This window comes from Rhipicephalus sanguineus, chromosome 2, assembly GCF_013339695.2.
Source record: "Rhipicephalus sanguineus isolate Rsan-2018 chromosome 2, BIME_Rsan_1.4, whole genome shotgun sequence".
Lineage (NCBI taxonomy): Eukaryota > Metazoa > Arthropoda > Arachnida > Ixodida > Ixodidae > Rhipicephalus > Rhipicephalus sanguineus.
Window position 1 is genome coordinate 27,601,202 of NC_051177.1, and position 23,975 is coordinate 27,625,176.

The 23,975-nt window shown below is 48.3% G+C and overlaps 1 protein-coding gene across 5 annotated transcripts in view; it reads right to left on the minus strand.

Moving 5' to 3' along the window:
• Positions 1–23,975, minus strand: part of LOC119382598 (proton channel OtopLc) — a 69,576-nt gene that overhangs the window by 22,536 nt on the left and 23,065 nt on the right. The window contains exon 1 of one of the 5 annotated variants that reach the window (XM_037650369.2): positions 6,234–6,357. The exons of 3 other annotated variants lie outside the window; for them this stretch is intronic. In XM_037650369.2, the coding sequence (XP_037506297.1) occupies positions 6,234–6,289 (56 nt within the window). In that variant the 5' untranslated portion in view covers positions 6,290–6,357. Of the gene's footprint in view, positions 1–5,963; positions 6,012–6,233; positions 6,358–23,975 lie in introns of those variants that run through there. One more of the 5 variants, XM_049412259.1, reaches the window with a different exon arrangement.

Here is a 23,975-nt window from a genome sequence, read left to right on the forward strand (position 1 = left end):
TTATTCTACGCCCGATGGATTGGAGAGAGCATCAAACCGATTCTATAGCAGCATCAGCAAGAAACGCTATTCTTCAGGCACGTGGTCTGCTGCTTTCGGCTGCTGCGTTCTGTTGCCCCGACAGCGCAAAACGCGACCAGTCATCCCGTTATAGCGTGGGAAACGTAAATAACTCGCGCATAGCGACCCCGGCATGCACTGTTATGCAAAGTCAGCAGAGAGGAGCGCCTTTCAATTGAACTGCGTGGGGAATGGAATTCTCTTCTAAACTCGCGCGATCGTATACTTATTTGCTTTATACGCCACCTCGCAATAGTTGCTTGCAAATGCAACTGTCGATTCTAGCGGTTACTGGTTTCCAATTTAGCGCGGGTTAGAGAAGCACGCGTATTTTGATCTCTGGGTACAGTCTCCATCAGACGATGACAACGGGAAAATTCGTTTGGTTTATGGGGTTTAACGTGCCAAAGCGACTCCGGCTATGAGAGACGCTACGGGAAAATTGGTACAGACAAATATGGGGGAAAATGCGAGGTACACGAAATATGCTGGGTGATTGGTATGCGTAGATGTAAGTTCCTCTAAATGTATCACGCGATTTGTTATATGGCATAATGAGAGAGAGAGAGAGAAAGCAAGAAGAGAAAAGGCAGGGAGGAACGATGAGAGTCCGGTTTGCTACCCTATACACTGGGGGTAATGGAATGGGGACTAGAAAGAGAAATAGAGAGATTTTACGTGCAAATAAGGCGCCGACTACTCCTCAGCTCTTGATTATGGAACATACAACATGCAGGATTTAACGTAACATTTCAAAAAACGCCAGCAAAGTAACCCCAGGACATTAAAGAATGTGTAGTACATACAACCAACAGGTTCGGCATAGCACACAAGTTAAATAACGCCAAGACAGTGTAGAAGAAAGTCTCAAAGACACAAATGATGTCTCATAATAATTGAAGCCATCAAGTCGCGGGCGATTCCTGTAACAGAGCCGAGTTCATGCAGATGTCGAAATGCGTGAGCACGTGAAGTCACCAACCGACCAAATTATGCTTTCATCCCTTTTCATGACCACAACTGACAACCTATAGGTGCAGACAGATAGATGCCTTTCAAAATCCTCACGGACACAATCATCCTGTATAAGCTGATCTTTGGTTTCTTTTACCTGTTAATAAGTGTAAAACAACAACAATGTGGGAGAAACACATTGAGAAACACACTGTCCTGCTTTCTTCCTTGTGGTGTCGTTTCACGCAATAAATAAATAAATAAATAAATAAATAAATAAATAAATAAATAAATAAATAAATAAATAAATAAATAAAGCACTATGAGAGAAACAAGTTCAGCAACCGAAACGGTATCCACCTCCAAAGACATCGCTTGTGTTTGTACCTCATTGCGTTGTCCCCATTTCTATGTGCGCTTCCATACCCAATCATCCTGCATGCTGTCATAAGGAAGTAATTTCCAGCATTGAAAGGGAACACTAGCAGCGACAGAAGTCGCTCAACCCTCTCCCTTTTTGATCAACCCTTCTCGCGCCTGGCACGAGACCTGGCGAGCTAGACGCAACTGGCAACGAATACCCGAGTTCGTTAAAAAGGAGCCCGAGGCTGTTTAAGGATAAATTAGAAGGCCGATCAAACCAGGAATGTTTAATACTACGCTCCGTCTCTCCAATTGCGTGCAGCGAAGCGAAAGCAATACGGATAGTCCCAACCAATCAAGAATGAGAACGGAATCGATCGCGTCACAGAGACAGGAGGGAGAGCGGTCCCATCGCTGGCCCACCTTACCAATCCTTAATCCTTCTATAGAGTCGCCGTCGCACGCTGGAAGTTTATCTGGAATTAGTGATTCTCCGCCCCGGTTGGCAGACACGATCCAGAGCTTTCGTTGTAGTGCACGGATTTGATCATCCTTGAACGCGTATAGGTTAAACGATGCCGCGGAAAGGGTTTTTGAGCGTTGTGCAATCAGCCTCCGTAGGCCGAGTATCACGCCACCTGTGAAGCGGCTTGATTAGCATGTGATATTGATAATGTTAACAAGTTTCGACGAAGGTCAACCGAAAGTGCCCAACATGGCGCAAATGCTGGATTTGCATGCACTCTAAGAAAAAAAAGAGTCAAAAGAGGGTCACGGCCGCGTGATTCTCTTCGGGTGTCCATTTGACCCCTTTTGGAAGGTACAGGCAGAGAAAGAGAGTTCGCAATTCGACTGGAGTCACGGGACTCTCCTGAAGCGCGTTTCGATTGGCGGCGCCGCCGTATACGCCATACATATCGCGCGCTTGCCCTTTGGCGCCGTTGTGGCGCGTTGGCTCGACGACGGAGGCGAGGCAACGCGCCACAACGGCGCCGGGGTGGCGTGCTGCTTATGTTTTCCTCTCTGTCTCCTCGTCTATTGGAATGCGTTGCGTGTTGGTTGCACGGGTTGTGTGTGTTCTTGCGCGTCTTCGGTGGTGTTGGTGTTGACGCCGGCTCCGTGCACGAAGTGACGCGGTGACGCTTGGAGGACGGAATATTCCTGGAGCTGCGACAGGAACAACGGGCGCCAGTTAACGGTGAGTGTACTGCTTTCGTTGGTACTAATTATACAGCTTTAGCTGGGCGTCTGCAGCAGCTCTGCGGAAGTTATCTGCCAGCCATTTCCAACAGCAGCCTGTGTCCGCAGGGCTGTTGCGGATGCCCAACTAAAGCTGTCAGTTAACGAGTTGCCACCGCTATGCGCGTTGCTGTGCAAGCTCCCTTATAGTGAACGATGCAAACAATTATCAAGGGTCATTTTTTGCTGATCGCACGTTGTGTCTGCGCTACTGAATGTGCAAGATGTCGTTTTGAGATGCACTTTAGTCTACTTCATAACATTTCCATCGACCTTGAGTGTGTAGCGTGCTTCGGCGCGTGGGAACGTGAAAAAAAAATGCCTGTGTACAGAACGCTCAGACGCACTATATATAATGGTTTTTGTTGGCTTAAAGACGGTAGTTTGAGGTGCAGATATAGTACGGTGCTTCCAGAACGTATGCGGTCATTCAAGTTGGACACGCTTCACCGGTAAAGTGAAAAAGCTCTAGACTTTCGACGGCGCCCGTTGGTGCGGCCGCGGCCGTGCACTCTTCCCTCGTTTCTGTTTGCTGTTTTCGTGATTTGCATACACTGCGATGACGTTGGGCGTTATTACAGAATCGAGTGAGTGTGCGTGATTGTGGGAGCTATGTGCGGTAATTCTAAAATATGGCATATCTGATCTCGACGTCAAAAAACTTGGTTCCTGACCATGCCTGTTTGCATTTGTTGTTTTGTTGTTAGCCTTTATTATGTCTGTGTGAACCACTCATTGTGTAGGTTTTGCAAACGTTTACTGCAATTTCATTTTCTCATCATAATATCACGTTCTGCTTTTCAGATACCGTTTTTCATGGTGCTCACGCTGGACAGGAGCGACAAACTAGCAAGCCACAAGTCTGATGCCTCAAGCCGTCACCACTTTTTGATTTATTTTTAATCACAAGGAATAAATATGGAAACATGATGGCGATTTCTGCTGTTCATTTAGCACCTTATGACACTGTGCACATCACAGTCACACATTTTGGCTGGCTATACTCATAGAAGCATGTAAATGAGGAATACCCGAACTTCTTAATTGGAAATCACAGACCATCTTTTCGCGCTTTCTATATAACTTTGCTGGAAAATATGTGTTGTTTTGACGAGTTTTATTAAAATAATGCTAAAACTGAACTATTCCTTTTTTACAGTCGCTGGGCAGAACGGCAAGTATTATTGGACTTGCTTAAAATGAATACTCCACTATTTTCAACAGTAATCGCGCAAAAGTAGAGCAAGGATCAAATGAGTAGCTTAAAATACTTGTGGAGTCGCTTGATGCTTCGGTGTGGGTCCCTTGACCACCCTAGGAGCGTTACCGGCAAGAGTCGTCTGACTCCCTATAAGTGGTAACGTGATCCTCCCGATAAGAGTCTTTCAACTCTTCCTAGAGGGTCGGGGGACTCTCCTAGAGCGAGCCGACCCTGACCCACCAAGAGAGTCACCGTGACTATTTAAAGAGAGTCGTATACGTGGCAAGTCAAAACTCTCCGAAAAGAGTCACGCATACTCTTTTTTTTCTTAGAGTGTGCACGCGTACAGAAAAGATGTCCGCCAGGATTTCTCCACCTGCTGTTCGAAACCTAAATTGTCGAGTTTGCTAGAGACAGAGAGAGAGAGATGTGTGAGTGTTAAGAAAGAGTTACATTACCGATAAATAGATTCATGCTATACATGAGGGCTCGCTAGTTCAGGTGAGATGACCTAAATGACACGCAACAAACTGCAAATACAGAGGCATCGTTCGTAGAATATTTTGTGGCCTCCTAGCTCTTTCTGCACAGTAACTGCATTTCTTTTTCTCTAATTACAGCATGCATATAATACAGACACACAAACGAAGCATTATGCCTCAAGGACAAGTATGCATCGCAGTGAAAAAAAAATAGTTCGCAAGCAATTAACTTGAATAGCATTGCAGATGATCCTGAGCACATAATTCTCGGAAGTGGTACGGGGGACAGAGTTATACAGGAAAAGGTACTTTGAATACTGGGTGAAGTTATAAAGATGCAGTTAGGTTTCGTGTATATATATATATATATATATATATATATATATATATATATATATATATATATATCCGAGGATCTCCGGAGATCTATTTTTTGACACGCGCCTAAACGATGCATGCCGCAAAAAACATGTTGACCATACAACGACAAGCCGAGCCTGCTACTTACAGCTAACGTTACAGCCAACGTTAAAGCCAATGTAACATATACGACGCCATGCGTAGACACGCAGCGAGAACGTGACGGACGCGTCATAACAAAAAAGCGAGCAGAATAAATTTGAATACGAAATGGCAAAGGCTCTAGGAACACAAATGACGTCACACTATCTTCTTGGTGTGGTGTCTGGCGTTTACACAACCAATGCTATAGAGAGACAGGAATCTAAAAACTTGAAGAAAAAAAAGTGAACTGCGTGGTTGCTTTGTGCACCATGCCGAGAGCGTGCCACCGTGCCACCACGCGAAACAGACATTTCGCAAAACAGCCAGCCCGTGACGGAACAAGACGGCAAAGTTCGGCCAGTCGGCTGATTCATCGTATAGGCATAAAATTGCAGAAGAACAGACAGATAAAGTGTTGTCGTGTTTTTTACCTTCGTCCATGTTTGTTATTGCGCTGTTTTACGCCCTACCACGTAAGCACGTCCCGCCCGGTTATTGTGAGCGCTTTCTTGGCGGAGCTGGCAGCAACACATAAAGTACGGAAACACGATTGGTATCGTGTACGCCGTTGGTATACAAGCGGCTCATGGCGATAAGAGACCCAAGGCAATAAAAAAATACTCTGCATGCAGGACTGCGGATTTGTAGTACGTTCGTATAGTGTGAAGCACTGCGCTTTGCATTCCGAATCTCACGACTGCCGCTATATATATGATGACTTTGGTGACTCACATTCCTTCAATTGAAAGACACGACTTTGACGCGGCTGCTTCATTTAGCCAATAGTGGTTTTGCCACAATTATTTGCACGCGGCCTAGATTACCCGCGTTGTGTGTTCATCGCGAACACTCATTGTACATACACATACGTACAGATTCCAAGCTTCCGTGCATTACTATGCTGACAAATAATGAAAACTGGCAGTTGCATCTGTTGGTCTGTTACGCAGAAAGGACGCTAAACTTGAGACAGTTGCAGTGCTCAAAATAGTGCCCCCCATGCTACATAGCCGTTTTCAGCCGCGAAAGCAATTGCCGCAATAGCAAATACTACACATATGCGTTATCCGAAGACGTAAGTGTAATTCAGAAAGCGATGCAAGTGCAAGAACGTTTAGTGTCTCGCAAAAGCCATGCCAAAAGCGTAGCCATATACTTACGATGCATAAAGGGTTCGGCGACGCGCCGCAAGTGAGGTGGGTCTGGACATGCAACACAAACGGAAAGCGAGAAGTTGTGATGACAAAGCGCCGGACTTACCCTCGATTAAAGGCCGGTTAAAGGATTTGCGCCGCAGAATATATTTTAACGTATCGCTTTATACACATGATTCAGCAAAAGAAAGATACTTGTAAAGGAAATGAAAAGGGTGCTGAGATGTAGGTTAGTAGGTGAAAGGTTGCAAGATGCCGCGTTCATGAAACACGTACCTCTTTAGGTTGCATTTCTTGTACTGAACGAGTCTCAACAGGGGGCTCGCCGACATCGCTACGTGTGTAGTGCAGCGGATATACACGGAGGACCGCTTGGCGTTGCACACGACGCCTTCTTGTTCTTCTGAGACGTCGTAAGAACGTGGTTCACGGTGCTGGGTCGGGAGTGGAGAGGTCGTCGGTGGGGTTGGACGTCAGGTATTCGTCGGACACCGATGTTTACGGTGCCGCCCGACCCTCACTGAGTCTCGTCGTCGAAAGCGTGCAACGTTGGTTGCAACGCGGAGCGCCCGGGCGCGCCGTTCGCTTCAACCGCAGCATGGAGGAGATGCAAAGCGACGACCGACAGACTGAACGACACACACACACACACTTCGCTATATTCAGCAACCTCCGTCAATGTCGCGCGATTGGTGCGCGGGCAGCAGCGGGCTCTTTAATCCTTATCTCTGCCTCGTGGACGGAAGGAGACAGCGACGACGCTGTGGCCGAGAAGGCAGAGAATCCGGGGCTCTCTCGACGTCAACCTCGCCTTCTCCTCCACCTTCAACGGTGCACGCGACTAGCGCGGCGTTGTGCACCTGTGCACGTGGACTCGCGGGCGCAGACAGCAAGGTGCGTCTGTGCGTACGCCCACCACTCGAAGTCAAGAGCGATGGCCTTGAGAGAGAGAGAGAAAGAAAAAGAAAGGATGGACGCTGCGCGCGACACGTCGTTTGTGCACACCTTGTGGCCGCGAGAGTCGCACGCCCGCCCGCGACGACAGGACGAAGCGAGGCCTGGCAAGCGCCCGATTGCGGCCGGGGCGTGGGCTTTCCTGTCGAGCGTCTTTTTTGGACCGATAAGTCCTGTATACGTGTATGTGTGTGCGCGCGCGTCTAATTAATCGCGCGAGGGCCGCTGCGCCCCTACACACTTACAAGAGGCCCGAGGCAGGTCCGACGAGTTCTCACGCAATTGCCGCGTGAAAAGCAACAAAGTGAGGAGGAGGGCATAAAGCAACGTAGAATACAATATGTAGAGAGAGCTTCAGAGTGAGGGGTACGTGTTCAATCTCGTTGTGAAAGCACGCGTAACCTTTGATGCCAAGCGGACGAAGGTGGGGGCGAATGAACACACTATTGCTCACTCTCTCTTCACATTTTTTTTTTTTTTTTTCACATTCACTTCCGTGGTGATGACAGGACGACGTAAACGCTTTTCCCTCGCCTCCTATACATTCCAGCATACGCAGACGGCGAAGCGACCGTAACGTATGTGGAATAACGAAGCAAGAACTCTAAATTGCCCGCCTGCCTGGAAACAAATAGACTTCACGTCAGCGATACAAGCCGAACAAAAGAAGAAGTTGAAAAAGAAAGAGATAGCTTGAGTCAGCTAAAAAAGCTTTCCCGTCTGCACCGCTTTTCCATGCGAAATACACTGGTGCGTGACGAGAGAATTGTTCATACTCCAGAAGACATGCGCATACCTTCTCCTCTGAAACATACAGTGCCTGTAGCAAAAATCGCGAGAAAAAAATAATATTGAAAAGAAAGGCTTATATAGCGGTACACAATTGCCTCGCCGTCCACACTCGAAGCCAACGCATTCTAGACGCTCAAGTTCGTGCGCGAAGCGGAACATCCCTTTAATAACAGCACCACGCCATAATACAACAGGTTGAATGCGCGTGACAGACGGGGAAGCGCTCTTTATATGAGTGTTCTTTTTTTTTATCTCTCTCTCTCTCTCTCTTCATTCCTGCAAACAAGCGGGCTCGTCTGGCTCACCTCCGGGCTATTCAAAAGGTACCACGTACTATGTGGCGGATGGAAGAGGATGCATGGATGCGGCCATTAAAGGCGTAACGACATGCTTTAACGATGTCGCATACGTGAGAGCGCGGCGGACGGGAACATCGGGTTTTACACACAATAACTTGCGTGGGGATTTGAGAATGTATTTATAGGCTATAGCGTTGTACACGTGCAAGTATACTTCTAACAGAGCTATGTATAACACACACACAGACACAAAAAAAAAAAAAAAAAAAAACACCAAGAGTTACTGACTATCCCGCAGCACGAGATATATTGGCGTCAACCACACGGCGCGGATTTTAGACGTCGCATGGCGTGCGGGGCTGCCGGCGCGTCTTATATCGCTATCGATGTGCGCGCAGCGAACGTCCCCAGGCTATGTCTGGTGGAATGGCGAGCAATAGTAAAGACCTGGCCAACGTGTTCCTTTCGGTCGACCGGCCAATTAATGGCATCTTGTTCATTGGGAATTGTGCTACAAAGGGCGGGAAAAGCCTGCAGGGCGCACACGCAGTGCACAGCGTACACACAGACGAGCAATGAGTGCGTGTCCCGGCTCGACTATCCAGTGTTTTAGTGCTGTTCCCTGTAAAGATTGTGCTCAGCGAAATAATAGCTGGGATTCACATAGTGGGCCAAGGACAGCCATTTGCCCGTCGGGCGTTCCTTGCATGCGATATATAAGCTAGAGACAATCTACAGCCTGCCTTCCAGTGAGCCTTTAGGCTTTCTCGGAAGAAACCTTCCTATTATGCCCGAATATAAAGAGGTCCTGAACTGCGGCTCGTTTGTTCCGAAAGATAGCAGCTACACGCATAGACAGACTAATCCAATCATCATATTGAGAAGGCCGGCCGGGTAAATGAGACTCCACAGGCATCCGCATTGGGTAGTATAGAAAGGTGCCTCCGATGAACCATTCTCGAAAAGAACCATCTTCCTCAACAAAGAGCAATAATAGTAATGAGTGGACTTCGCGAATCCACTATTTATTCTTGCAGCAGCGACTGCGGCCATCAAGGATGTGGATGCGCTTGTTACGATTACAAAGAGTAAATAATTTTTAACAAGGTGTGGGTTCGAGCTTGTTCCATGATCAACACTTCTTGCGCAAAATTTTCTTAGACGACACTGCACACCTGTGTGCATTGGTGTTTTTGTTTTGTCATAGTAATATTTGTATATATATATGTCACATGTTGATAATGAATTCAGTTGGAAGTTTGCGCCCGTCCGTGTCTGTTTCGTCCGTCGTCTAAGAAAATTTTGCGCAAGAAGTGTTGATAATGGAGTAAATAAAGTTAGAAGTAGGGGGAAAGAAAAATCCATTATTTTGTTTCTCAGTCATCGTCACACGGCAGTCTCAAAGGGCTCATAGCGATCTTGAGTTATATCTGCCATGAGTATGCAGTATCTGAAAGCAAGCTAGGATACAGTAACTGTCGTGAATAGTGCGAGAAGCGCAGAACGACATAACATGCAAGACGTGCAGCAAACAAAAAAAGAGAGAAAGAAAAAGAAGGGTTACAAAGCAAAATAAAAATGTGTTAATACACCACCACCATGCACGACCACCGCCAAAATCCGAATACCAATTTTTTTTTTTTTTAATTTGGCAGGAAGCTCAGTCAGTAAAATGAGACTGCATGAAGACAATGTCGTTATAACAACGGATATTCAACTTTAGCCAACACTAGCCAACATCAGCAATCATTTAGCTACATTTCGACAATATTAGCGAGCGATAATCAAAGTTGATAGCATGCAAGTGAATACGGTAAGTATATTCGAAAAGATCTATTCATCGATCGTACTTCATTGCGGACTGTGTGTGGAAGCGCCCGAAAAAGAAATTGCCATAAAAGAGTAATAATAATAATAATAATAATAATAATAATAATAATAATAATAATAATAATAATAATAATAATAATAATAATAATAATAATAATAATAATAATAATAATAATAACACGCCGTCATTATCGGACGCGGGAAAAGATGTACGGCCAAGAATGTCGAAAAACTAGTGCCGCTGGTGTAAACGGTGGTCTGAAGGTCTTGAAGAGGACGCCATGGTGTTTGCATTACATTCGCCATTTGCACAAGTCGTCTGCTTTGGCGCTCTAATTGGCCTTTGAAGCTCGAGCGCAACGAAATTTCAGTTCTGCTTAAATTGTTATCAATCAATAAAAAATAGTAATACATACTGTTAGTCAACGAAGAAGCTTGCGGCCGAAAGGTGTCAGAAGTAGCTACAGATAAGAGTTAAGTCGCCACACCTGGCATCGTACTTGGCGTTAGTTCGTCAGGAATCTTCCGCGGGACAAAACGGTGCATTGGAATGGTCATGAGGAATATATAGAAAAATAGCGAGAGAATGAGCTGCGTAATAAATTTGGGAGAGGCTTGCCTGTGGACATGCTTAGCATGCTATGACCCAAGTAACAATTACGAGGCAATAGGATTACACATACAGTCCATATATATCACAAACACAGACAGACAGAGAGAGAAAGAGAGAGAGAGGGTTAAAAATATATGGAAAAGGCAGGGAGGTCAGCCAGATTTGAACTATCCGGTTTGCTACCCTACACTAGGAGGAGGGGGAAAGAAAGATGGACAGAGGAGCGGAGAGGAGAGTAGGCGCGCAAAAAAGAAATAATAAGGCAAGATAATGAGCGGGAGTCCAACAGGCCACTTGCACGTAAAAACTTTAATAATACCTTAATAGATTTCCGGTGCGACGACAGTGTCGGCATTATAATACTGTCTGTTCCGACAGGGGCGGGCCAACACAGCCGCCATCGGCAGCCTGTGAGCGCTGTAGCGAGGACAGCGAGAAGGAACGGATACACAATGCGCGTATGCAGCATGCAAATTAAACACGTTAAGGTCAACGTCTCTCAGAAAGGTTCAATGCGCATTTCGCTGCTCCAAGTGTCAGCGTTCCTTCATATGTACTCGCTTCACGGTGATGATATCACGCAGCACTCGCAAAAAATAGCGATGCAGACCCGGAGACTGCAACAATGATTCAAACAGCCTGACAGCAGTTTGCACCGCCTATCGCTGACGTAAGTTTGCCGGCTATCACGACAGGCTAACGTCTGGCGGCCTACATACATATTTCGCGTTTGATGACGTCATGCGCCCCTTAACCTTCTACATCGCCGCCCCGTTTCAGTGTGACCGATCAGTGAACGCGCCACGCTTCACGATCAGCAATCAATAAACGCCATGGATGGCCACGTGGAGAGACGCTTACCGAAGCTGCAATCCGTGGCTTGTCCTTGGACAGTAATGTACTTATCTACGGACTAGAGCAGGTTATAGTTAAGGATTTGCGTTGCAGGAAACGGGCGCGACGATATGCCAGTGTCGTTGCGGCTAATCCAGACCCTTTGGTCTCAATCGCGGTGAACGGCGCGTGCGCCCGCTCATAAACACATCGGCGCGTGCCAACAAGTGCTGTAGATCAATCGCCCATAAATGCAGGCCAAGAAACCGATCGGCACAAAGGAAGCGGCCAGTTTCAGTCCAATGTAGGGCGCTTGGACGCGGCCTCGTGCCCTTGGTACTCATTTACAGCCGACGGCGTCCCCAATGTCGACCGAGAACAGATTCTCTCGGTCGTTGAGTGCACCGGCCGCGCATTCACTTCCACGGAAGCGATGCGCTGCAAAGCGATGGATTAGCACTACCACTGCATTCGAGGCATGAAATGGTTGCGCGCTAAGTTTTACATTGTTTTGCCGTGTTCGTAAACTTATTGCAATTTACATAATACCAGAGAGAGAGAGAGGTGGTAGGGGGAGGGAGGGAAGGAGGGAGGGAGGGGGGCTCAGTGCTACTTAGCTGCTGCACTTAGGTAAATGACGTCGACAGTAAAACCAGCTTTCGTATGGTTGATTTTGTTGCTTTACATTTGCGAAAATAATGAAGCAACACAAACACGTTTCCAGTTAAGGCCGTTGTGCATGGGTGAAGAAATTTTCGCAAGACGGCGCTACCAGCGCTCCTGGATTCCATATTATGTAAGTTGTAATAACATATAATAGAATATGCATCGATAGTTTGGGATCTATACATTCAAGGCAACATAAACAAACTAGAAACTGTCCAAAAGAAAGCGCTTAGGTTCGTATATCGTTCTTGTAGCTGGCGCACTTCTGCGAGTGCTTTGGTAAAGAAAGCAGGTCTAGAATTTCTACAAAAGCGGCGCCAACGCGACAGATTAAAATTCATGCACCTGCTATTTCATGATAAACTTAATATACATAAACACACCTACATAGAGCCAGTGTCCAGGCGAGCCACCCGGTCACACCATACTAAAAATAAAAATAAAAGAATATTTCTGCCGCACTGAAATTTTTGCTAATTCCTTTTTCCGAAGACAATTTGTGAATGGAACCACATACCAGCCAGCGTTGTGGAATGTCCAACTACTGGTTCTTTTGTACAAACTCTTCAGTTGTAATCACTTTGACAATCATTCACAGCCGTTATATAGTTTCAAACGTTGTCCACATGCCTTGTACATATCTTGTTTTTGTTTTCGTTGTTTTCTTCGACAGCGCATTTTAATCCCTTTTTTAACACCTTTTAGTTGATGTGAAATGTTTGTTGCATCTTCTCTTTTTTTTTTTCCCCTTCTTTACGTGAAAATAAGTTCTGTCATTTCTTTCTGCAATCAGTGTTTGCGCGCGCCAGTGCTTGAAACGTTGCGTATATGCTTTGTATCTCGCTTTTCAGGAGCGCTTTTAGGGGCGAAGCTCCTTAAAGGGCCCCTCACCAGGTTTGGCAATTTTCAGCTAACGAGTGCAATGCATACGCTGAGCGTTCCCGATCACGTCTGCCAAAATTTGCAACGCTACGCGCCGCGGAAATGGGTCAAATTTCAAGGTGAACGCTGCTTGCCCTTCCTCTCGAGGGCGCGCGCTTTAGAGAATGAGGGGATGACGTACATGAGAAAATGGCCCTACGTGGATGGTAGTGCTGTGACGTCGCTCCTCTACGTAGAAGACTGTGCTCTGATGTCGCCAACAGTAGCACGTGACACTGCGATAATTATTTGACACGACATGTGTAGTTTCTGTAATTTGTTGCTTGAACAGATTAATAAAACTTGAGAGAAATAATGAGACTCACAAAAGGAATTTGTGCATCTTTTTCATTTTTTTTTTCGTGAATTGCAGCGAGATGCGGGGCTAATATGCCTCCCTTTCCCATGCGTTCGTGCCCCCGCGGTTAGCGCATCGAGCAGACGCCAGCCCTGGAAACGAAAGTAATGTTCTCGCGCGTTCGAGCACTCAATATGCTCATTTATTCTACCGCGTCCAAGTAAACGTTAATGCGGCACTGGCTCATGATACCGCCACTCTCGTGCCCGTACAAATGTCTCAACTTTTATGCTCCGTCCCGCAGAAACAGGCAGTACACCACAGAGATCGCCGACAAAACGCCCACGGCCGCTACATAAAAACAAAGGTAGCGGCCGTTGTTACGATCGGCCCCTGCGCCGAAAAGAAAGCGGCGTCCCCTGTTCTTCGAACCGGGCGCCGAAGCGCTGCTTGCCTGGACAATGGCTCAAGCGCGTGAATTCTCCTCCCGAGATGGGACGTGAGGCGCCGTGCGGTCTGGCCCATCCTGGTACGGCGAGACGACCGTAATGGTTTCCTGTCGCCAAATCTACCTTGACGAGACAGCGGCGACCGCGTGGATGACAACCAGCCCCTATTTGATCGACAAGGTGCGTCGGAGCTGCAGACCTTTTGTGTCCGAGCGTGGGACCCATCGCCCTACGGCCTTCACATGGCGGGGACCACAGGTTGCACCCTTTGGTGCAACTGCAGCAGGGTGCGGTGGCCACACCCCAGTCGACGACGCTGACCTGGGCGAGTGTGGGTGGCACCCTCATTAGTGTTGTGTGGGACGCGATTGGACCGTCCCAACTTGCAGAAATTCCCCCATCTAGGGATCTGGGGAAAGAGACCCTTTAAAACGAGCCCCCGCGGGCTCATTCGACGGGCAATCGTCGTCATGTAGACAGGAAATCCTCGTCCTGTAGGACGAAATCATCATGTAGAAACAAACTGCTCGCCCATGTAAATAAAACCTCTGTTAAGTTTGCCTTCCTCCTGCCTCTTCCTCCGGAGTCTCTGGTGCCTCCAAAGGCCGGTCGCAACAACTGGTGGCAGCGGTGGGATATGACGGATCGACGGAGAGCGACATGGACCGGAGGTCAGCCGAAAGCCCTGGAACCTGGAATTCGGCGGGATCGACGCAGCGTACCATGACCGCACGGTATGAGGTGAGTGCCTGGCTTTGCGCTTGAGATGTATCGAGTCCTTTAGCCTAGACCCGTTAAAGGATAGATAAATCTAGCAACTGCCTAGGAATTGTGGTTGTTGTCTCAGCACAGAGCAGCACTCGGCGATGATCTGAGCATGTCAGGATAAGCATGGTACCTCAGATTAGTTGGTAGAAGAAGATAAGGGTACGTTGTGGGAGTGTTTTGGGATGTTTGAGGCAGTAGAGTGAAGGAGAAACGGGAAAAGGGTAGAGGAGGTGTTGACTACGTGTTGCTGCTTGTGTATTTTGCTTTTGGTATCTGCTGTGGGATTTGCCAGGCTTCAATTTCTCTAGACACAGAATTGAAACGCTGGTGGGTTTGTTTGTGTTTTGTCAGAGCTGAGCCAAAGCAAAGTAGTCGCCATGGACCTGATGAGATTGACGAGGGATAGCCTGTTGGAGTTGTGTTGGGAGCTCGACATACAGGTAGATGACGATACGCCTGCATCAGAACTCCGCGATATAATAGTAGGAAGCAAAAGCAACCAGGAGGATATAGATTACTTCGGGAATCTAATCTTAACAGATCAAGAAAAGCAAGTAGAGCAGGCAAAATGGGATGATGAGTGTGAAAGGCTGGAACATGAGTGTGAAAGACTGGAACGTCTGATGAGATTGACGAAGGATGGCTTGTTGCAGTTGTGTTGGGAGCTCGACATAGAAGTAGACGGTGATATGCCTGCATTTAAAATCCGCGAAATAATAGTCGGAAGCAAGAACAAGGAGGAGGATATTGATTACTTTTGGAATCTAATCTTAAATGATCAGGAACAGAAAATAGAGGAGGCAAAAAGGGTTGAACAACACAAGAAGGCGATGCAAGCAATGGACGAGGAAATTGAAAGACTAGAACGCGGGTTAGATCGAAAGCAGCGGAGTGGTCAATCGGTAGATGTAGCGCACGAAAGGTGCGAGGAACAGTCGAGTGCGGTGCAATTCAGAGCCGTAGGGAAGGCTAGCACGTGTGAAGATAGCAGCAGGTTCAAGAATGAACCGAGGTTGGCAGCTGCGAAAGATGCGGCGGTAAGAGGAGAGGCCGCTGATGGCCAGAATAAGTGCAAAGATGTGCTGTGCCAGGGGAGTACTAGCGAAACAGCTAAGACAGCTGCGGAAAATCTGGCACAGACATCAAGTGAGTGTATTGCGGCGGTGGATCTTGCCGGTGGTGTCCCAGGATATTTCGACCCGCTAGGCAGGAACACCGGCGTAAGTTCAGGAAGTGGCGCGAATGAAGAGAGTAGAGAGCACAATGCAGTTGGAGACAGCTCCCAGGCATGCGAGCTATGTTCGGAGGAAAACAGCTGCATTGTTGCCATAGGCGTTAAGCTGTCCGCCAGTCTGGAGAAGGAAGGAAATGATGATTTGTATGAAAATCATTTAGACTGCGCGGGTGAGACAGCTAGCGAAAGTGCTGATGAACAAGAGATGCGAGCGGGAGGCTCCAAAATGAGCCCCAAGAGGCGGCGTAGACGAAAGAGACGCCGTAGAGCCAGGAGCGCAGAAAAAGAGACGAGGAGTTCGAAAAAAGGCTCTGAATGTTCGAGCGTAGTAAGCAGAGTGAGGTGTTTGTCATCGGCGTCAAAGTTTCGCATGCGTCCGAGCCGCCGGACGAAAGGAAAAAGAAAAGCGCATTGTGCGCAAATGCAGCCAGAGGGAAGGAGTCAGTCAGCCTCCCGTCGTTCTATCCACGGCGCGTTTGATGGGATGCGGGGGTGCAGGGTCGGTGGTTCCCAAGAAGTAGCGGAAAGAGGGGAAGTATGCAGGCATCCAGCGAAGAGCTTCGGGGGGTTCGGAGGTGAAGCGAACGGGTTTCGCGACTGTTGTAGTCCCCCTCCGACAAGAAAGGCCCACAGGGCGCGACCGCCGCGCGTACGTCTGAAAAATGAGCGACAGCCGTAAGCTTTTGGGATATTGTCGCTACCGGACTTGTTTGTTTCATATTGAATTCTGTTTTCTTTGCTTGTTTTGGTTTCTGAATGTTTTCTTTTGGTTTCTCGGCTACTATAGATATTGTTCAAGTTACTAGTTTTAAGTTCTGTTTATTTCTTAAGCTGTATGTTTATTTCTTCAGCGTTGTATGTGATTTTTTTTAGGGATAAGCGTTGTGCGGTTGCATAACGACACGCATCGGAGCGTGCGTTAGGGTGTGTCCTACGAGTCCGTTATTAAGAGCGGCGTTAGGAGTGTTTTAAGAGTGACCTTGGCAGTTGATTTTGAGTGCGCGTGAGGAAGCAGGGATATGCTTCGAGTTTTTTCAGGGTTCATGCGAAAGTTTTTTTCTTGTTTATTTATTGTTTTATCCACATGCGCTCTTGTGTGGACGTTAGTAGGAGGAGTTAGTGCGCGAGTTTGCGTGTATGCGTTGTAAGAATTGTGACCGCAAACGAGACTTAGTAGTACATCCGTGTTTGTTTGTAAGATTTGTGACCGCGAACGAGAGTTAGTAGTGCATCCGTGTTTGTTTATGAGAAGTGTGACCGCAAAGGAGAGTTAGTGGTACATCCGCGCAGTAGCACTAGTACGTGCAATTGCGGACGTGAATTGTGAATAGCGCTGCTTGTGTTAGTGCAGCACGACAGTCTGCTTTTCGTCAGCTCAAGGGAACTTGACGACTAGCTTTGGCGGCACAAAATTTTGGGATCAAAAGAGAGGTTGAAGCGTAAAGCTTTTGCTCATGAGTATGAGGTCTGGTTGACTTACAGTGGATTACTGACGCTTGCACACAGGTAGGACACGAAGGGCACATCACTGGAGAAGAGATCATGTTTGTTGATGGCAGTTTAATAGGAAGCTTATACTCATATCAGGATTGGGAGCTTCAGCGAGAGCTCGGAGAAACGCTTCGATTGCTGCTTTGTGTTTTAGTTGTACTATTTAAGGCAGTGTGTTTTCACATGATTTTGTTTTGGACTCGATGTGTCTCAGTGCGGGCAGGGCGCTCTCCCGTGCCTGTGGTTGTGTGTGTGTGTGTGCGTATTCCCAGGAAGGAAGCACCGAGGAACGAGTGCGAGAGTCCATGGATCGGCGTCTCCGGCAGTGTCCCGGAGTACGCGACTTTCACCGACGCTTCGGGCAACCTGTACAGCTGGTCACCCTCAGGTCGAGTCTTCCGCCGGTGGACGAGCTGTTACGATCGGCCCCTGCGCCGAAAAGAAAGCGGCGTCCCCTGTTCTTCGAACCGGGCGCCGAAGCGCTGCTTGCCTGGACAATGGCTCAAGCGCGTGAATTCTCCTCCCGAGATGGGACGTGAGGCGCCGTGCGGTCTGGCCCATCCTGGTACGGCGAGACGACCGTAATGGTTTCCTGTCGCCAAATCTACCTTGACGAGACAGCGGCGACCGCGTGGATGACAACCAGCCCCTATTTGATCGACAAGGTGCGTCGGAGCTGCAGACCTTTTGTGTCCGAGCGTGGGACCCATCGCCCTACGGCCTTCACATGGCGGGGACCACAGGTTGCACCCTTTGGTGCAACTGCAGCAGGGTGCGGTGGCCACACCCCAGTCGACGACGCTGACCTGGGCGAGTGTGGGTGGCACCCTCATTAGTGTTGTGTGGGACGCGATTGGACCGTCCCAACTTGCAGAAATTCCCCCATCTAGGGATCTGGGGAAAGAGACCCTTTAAAACGAGCCCCCGCGGGCTCACTCGACGGGCAATCGTCGTCATGTAGACAGGAAATCCTCGTCCTGTAGGACGAAATCATCATGTAGAAACAAACTGCTCGCCCATGTAAATAAAACCTCTGTTAAGTTTGCCTTCCTCCTGCCTCTTCCTCCGGAGTCTCTGGTGCCTCCAAAGGCCGGTCGCAACACCGTGCAACGCCGCTCGCGTGCTCGGGCTGGCTCGGCACGTCATGCGCACGTGACCATGCATGCGCATGACGTGTTCATGCGTATGTGTCAAGTGAAGAGGGCAGGGAAGGGATTTGGCTTGCTAAGGCTACACGGGGCGAGTGGCAAGGGTTTGAAACTCGCCTCCTCGCATCATGATTTCGCGCCGCTACAAATTATTGTTTTTCTCAGCTCGTAATGAACCGATTTGAAAAATTCTTGCGGCATACTGCTCTTCATTCGGCACACAAAAACTTCCAGCGTCTAACTAAAATTTGCTACATGGCCTGGTGAGGGGCCCTTTAAGGCGGCACCCGTTCGTCCCTCGTCGTGCTCGTAGTAGTGAGTAACAAGTCTTACCCTTTGACCTCCAAGGTGGTGCCGGTGGGAGATTTCTCCTGTGCGTTGTTGAACAATAAAAAATTCGCAGCGTGCGCGTTAACTAAAAGCCGAATTCTTCTTTCTCTGTAGAAGTGTAAGTGTTAGCTAAAAGCCGACTTCTTCTGTCTCTCATTCCCATTAGCAGCCATTGTTTACCTCCAAGGTAGTGCCTGGTGAGATTTCTCCTGTGCGTGATTAAACAATAAAAATTTTGTTCAAAACGCCGTTGATTGATGAAATAAACCAACGAAAGACGCCAGATGTTTTGTAAAAACAAAACGAAAGAACGCCAGATGTTTCTAAAGCAAAACGAAAAAGACGCCAGCTGCTTAACGAAAGACGCAAGGTGTTTTCTAAAGCAATGGTTTTCTAAACAATGAAAATTCACAGCGTACATGTAAAATTAAAGTGAGCTGCAAGTCGTCATAACTCATCGAACCTTTAGTATAAACGCGCCCGATCTCACGTCGGTGATGATGTACTGGGCAGAATTCACGGAAGATTCACGGTTTACCGATGAACCTCCGCAGCTTCGCCCACTCATCATCATTTTTTCCCCCGCCTTCTTTTTCTTGTCGATTCATGTAACACGAGTGTAGTATCTTGATTTGTTAAATATGTAAACTTCGTATTGTACTTCGTACTACCCACTCCTGCTTACAGCCTCATCTAGAGGCTAGCAGTACCGTATAAATAAATAAATAAATAAATAAATAAATAAATAAATAAATAAATTGCAATCCGTATACCATGGAACTTTGGACGCTGTACGCGTGCAGAGGTTTGCGCATTAACAGTAATAGCATGTGTATGACTGACTATTGACGCGCAAATAGTTACGTGATTGGCTCGTCAAAAGTCATAGCCAACAGTCATAGCCTGTTGTCATAGCATATCATAAACGTATGAGATGCACCGGTTTTGGCGGTCGTGTTCCGTCATTCTTGGCTCTGATGAGCGCCCTGAACACTACGTTTAGTGACGGAACAAAGTTATATGGCACAGGTGCATCATGCTTCATTGACGATTACTGTTGACTCTACGCTGAAAAAAGAAACTGACACTGTTAGTGTGTTTAGAAAAAATTATTGTCACAGACGGATAAGCGCGAAACGTCTATGGGATGAGATAACAACGTACTACTGCCGAGTTCCAACACGATCCCTCATCTATAGCTCCGGTCATCTCGGCAATGATGGTGTGTCACCGTTAATTATGCTACTGAGCGCAGAAAACTTTATACAGCCTGCAGAAAAAGCTCTTTCTTTTATGGCCGCATTACACTTCTTTATCTTTTTTTTTTCAGCCATGATGCAATGCAAGGTAGTATGTGGAGTCGACGAAATGTCCCGGATTAGCTGTGTCGGATTCACTTCCCTTAAGGCTCAGCCTAATGACCATGTTTTGACACTCGTGCGGACCTTTGTAGATCTGTCGCTGGCCGGCTGTTCTTGAAAGGGTTAATATCGAGTGCCTTGTCTCCGATACTTCCGGGTGCAATGCAGGCCACACTTACGACGACGAAGACGACCACTTCGCGTCCTCGATCGCTTTGGACGGCACGCCGCGCCTCGACCTTGGCAGGGATGTTCCATTAGCTCGGCGATCAAGGCGCCCGCCTCGTAATCGCTAGCACTTTGCCGAGCTTCTGCAACCGCGATGCCGACCTCTGGGAAAAGCGTGCTGCTCCGATATATGCACCCACGCACCAACCGTACACAGACAAGGGTCGACCGCAGATATTGCGCGATGCGATAGGAAGCACAGCAAGGCACGCAGCTTAGCGCTGATTTCTTCATCAGTACGGCTATGCGCGATAAGCTGTAGCCCCAAATATACAAAGATAGCGTTGTCAGAAGTACCTAATAAAGGACCAAGTGATCGGGAGAGCGAGCGTAATAAAGGTTCAACTCCGAAGGACGCTCCGTGTTGGGCCAGAGTTTTGTCGGAAGCTTCACTCACAGAGTTAACGTGCAAGCCGTCTAACTTTACTCATACGTGAGGTTACACTGGGTATCACATCAGTAGCGGCGCCCCCTGCCGTACCGAAATACAGAAAGAATAACCTTTATTGTAATTAGGGAAGATCTAAGTCGGTGTCTTTCGTCAGTGCCTGTATCAAGAAACGAAAGAAGAAATCGTGAAGCACCAGCTCGCGCTTACTATATCTGAACAGCAGTGCAAGAGGATGAAAACCATATATTGCTTTCACGAATGAGGAATTCGGACAAAACACCAACACGTGAGACGCAGCTAGTTAGGATAGAGCAGAACAGAACCTCTTTCCGTAGACCTGCACAGCTTCAAGTGTGCACTTATACAAAGGCGCCGGCCTTTCCGAGAAAAACTGCTCGCTCGTTTCCGATGGACTGCCGACAGGTCGAGTCGACAGCTCTAGTACACGAGTGTACATCGCTCTCCCAAGAAGCTCAACGGAGCAAACAGTGGAGACGGTGTGCCGAGTTCTGGCGCCAGCACGGCGGGCTCTCGACTCGTCGTTCCCGGGCGAAGAAGGGGATCCCTGGGAAAACACGAAGGGAGGGAACCAATGGCCCGTATCCCGTTACGGCCTTGTCGCCAGGAGCATTCCTGGACTCCCTGATGCTCCCTTTCCCTTCCATCCACCAACCCTACACATTCTTCGATGAGCTAACGAGACTTCGAGTCGAACCCGAACCGCCCCCACGAAGAGCCAGTGGCGCCGACAGAAAATCGCGACGCCAACCCCGGCCGCAACGCCCCGGTGTCATCGCAACATCTGGACGACAGTCCGTGCAGTGGCGAGCTACTACTGGCCAACCAGGGCCGGCAGAGTTGGACACTGTAGCGAGAGAGTTGCGTGCAGAGCCGGCCGAAGGCAGAAGCTGGCGGAGATCATCCACTCCACTGAGCAGTAACGTTTATTTGCCTGAGCCGTACTTGTAGGTTACTCGTCAGGAAGAAGGAAATCGCCAGCGTCAATATGATGCCGCGCCCCTCTCAGTGCGAGCAAATCTTACACGAGAGTTCGTATCGACAAACGGCACAAGAAGCCGTGTCTAATACGAAGGAATGAGGCACCCAACCAGGGAGAGAGAATACTGCACCAAAAGCAATGAGGCACACACCGCATGCGAGTTCTCCCCTCCGGAAACGGTAGATTGGCGCCGTGTTCGCCCGGTCGGGGAGCTTCAAAGGGGATTGCTTTCGAGGAGGGGTTCGGCTCCACATGCGCCGGAGCGCAACAGCCGGGAGGAATCCCTCCCGTGCTGCGGGTACGGTCCCTAGAATATAACTGCGGGCAAGGCACGGCAACGCGCCATAACTCTCCGAGAGTTACGTGGCATCCCCGTGAGCTGACGCACCGGCTATTTCAGAGCACGAGCACAGCGACGTGAGATGCGTTCTTCGCCGCGAACGAACTCAGTCGAGCACGTCAAGAAGTCAGATCAGCATTCGATGCGCTCTTCGCAGCAAGGGACTATTTGATGCTGAACAAGGGTGTGGCCTCGGTCTCTATGGAGCGCCCACATTGAAGCGCTCTCACCTTGTACTGAAAATTAAACAGCACGAAAAGACGGCAGATAACACTTACGCACAGTACGAGTGACGTGTGTATGTGTTCCTTGCTGTTCTCTTTTCGACCTGTTCAACCTGGAATACGTCGCATAAGTTTGCCCAAGCAGAAATACCCCTCTACGAAAGTCATCTCGCCTTCGTCGATACCACTGTGTAGTAGAAATTCTTGGAAGCTATTTTGCGTGCATTCTTCTCTTCAAGGGTGTCCGCCTCTGTTGTTCAGCTGCTGAGGATGAGGTCGCGGGTTCGATTCTGGGCAGAAGCAGCAACATTCCACAACTAGTGGCGTCCGGTTGGTTAAAGAAACCAAAGAAAAGCTAATTTGCATCGCGTTCTATACAATACCGGTTGACTATATATAACCCACCCCACCCTCCATGGTACAGCCAAGGGTACATAGAGAAACAGCACGAAAAGCACAACAGAAAAATGCGGGCATGCGGAACAGATCTGAAGTCAGGCGCCTTCCGGCAAACCGTGTCTGTTTCGCCCGAAAAGGGCAAAATGGAGGCTGCCGCAAGGAGGGTCCGAGGAGCAGAGGTCAGGAAGATAGGGCCCGCGGGGTTACGTACACATTCAAACACACGCACACACGCGCGAAACGGCTATGAACGGTTGACTTGGGAAAAACAGAGGCCAGCACTGCAGTAAACACGCGAGCGCACACGCACAAACACACTCGCGGCTTCCATTCCAAATATATCCTCGAGCTTTCGCGGTCGGTCGTTCAGTACCAACGCCGTTTTACGTGTCGAATAGGGACGGCTTGAGAAAATACACACGTCTGACTAAAACGCCCTCGGCACGATCGACTCGGCACGGAAGTGGCAAAAGACCACCGTGCTCTGAACGCTCTCAACGCCGAGACGGGAGCCCTGGGCCTAGAGGGCACTGACCTTCATCGCCGCGCACCAAGGATACTTCCGTTTTGAGCCAGCGGCGGGCGAAATTATGGCGTGCACGGTAAAAAGTTCGGATGCTAGCAGGAGTACGCTGGACTGGGCTGGCCGGTGCGTGCTTCAGGGAATCGATTTAACAACGCGAAAGACGTGTTACGTAGTGAGGACGAGATTAGTCAGCGTTATGTTTATGTAAATGTTGTAGGCGTGGATACCTTGATCTAGTAGATGTAAATGTTGCTTAATTCTTTCGCGCTGTCCGTTCCGTCGCCTTCGGGTGCATGCGAGTCGTTTCCGTGCACAAATTACCAGCGCGTAGATGGAGGGGTTGGAGAGCAAACTCAGGCGGATGATGTCAACTTGTTGAAGGGAAAAGGGAAGGCAAGCTGAGGCAACGAGAAGAGTGAGCTACGTTATGTAATGCGCAAGGAAGGTAAGCAGAAATTTAGTGCAGAGAGCTACACAACATGGGCACCAAGAGAAGCAGTCTTAGCTGCCATACTTGCAAAATTCTTCAAAGTATAAGTAAAGCTTAAGTGTGAGCCAATGTATATAAGGGCGTACATCTACTATATACATCTACATCGACGAAATGGGACGCGCTCAAACATTCTCTACGCAGATGTCAAAACTTTTCAGGAGACGCGCCATGCTCTTCGTGATCGACGAAGAGCGTTTTCGCGATCAGACTGGTAACGATAACTAGCCGGTTTCACAGGAAATCAAACGAAATAAGACTGATTTCCTCGCGAGTAAAAATAACGTCTCACAATGGTTACCGTGCAATAGATTTCGGTTTCAGTGCAATAGATTTCGTTCGGTTTCTGAACATGAAACTCGTTAATTAACCGCAGATGATATAAAGTGAGAAATCCTGAAATATACATGAGTTTTTGAGTAGCTCAATTTT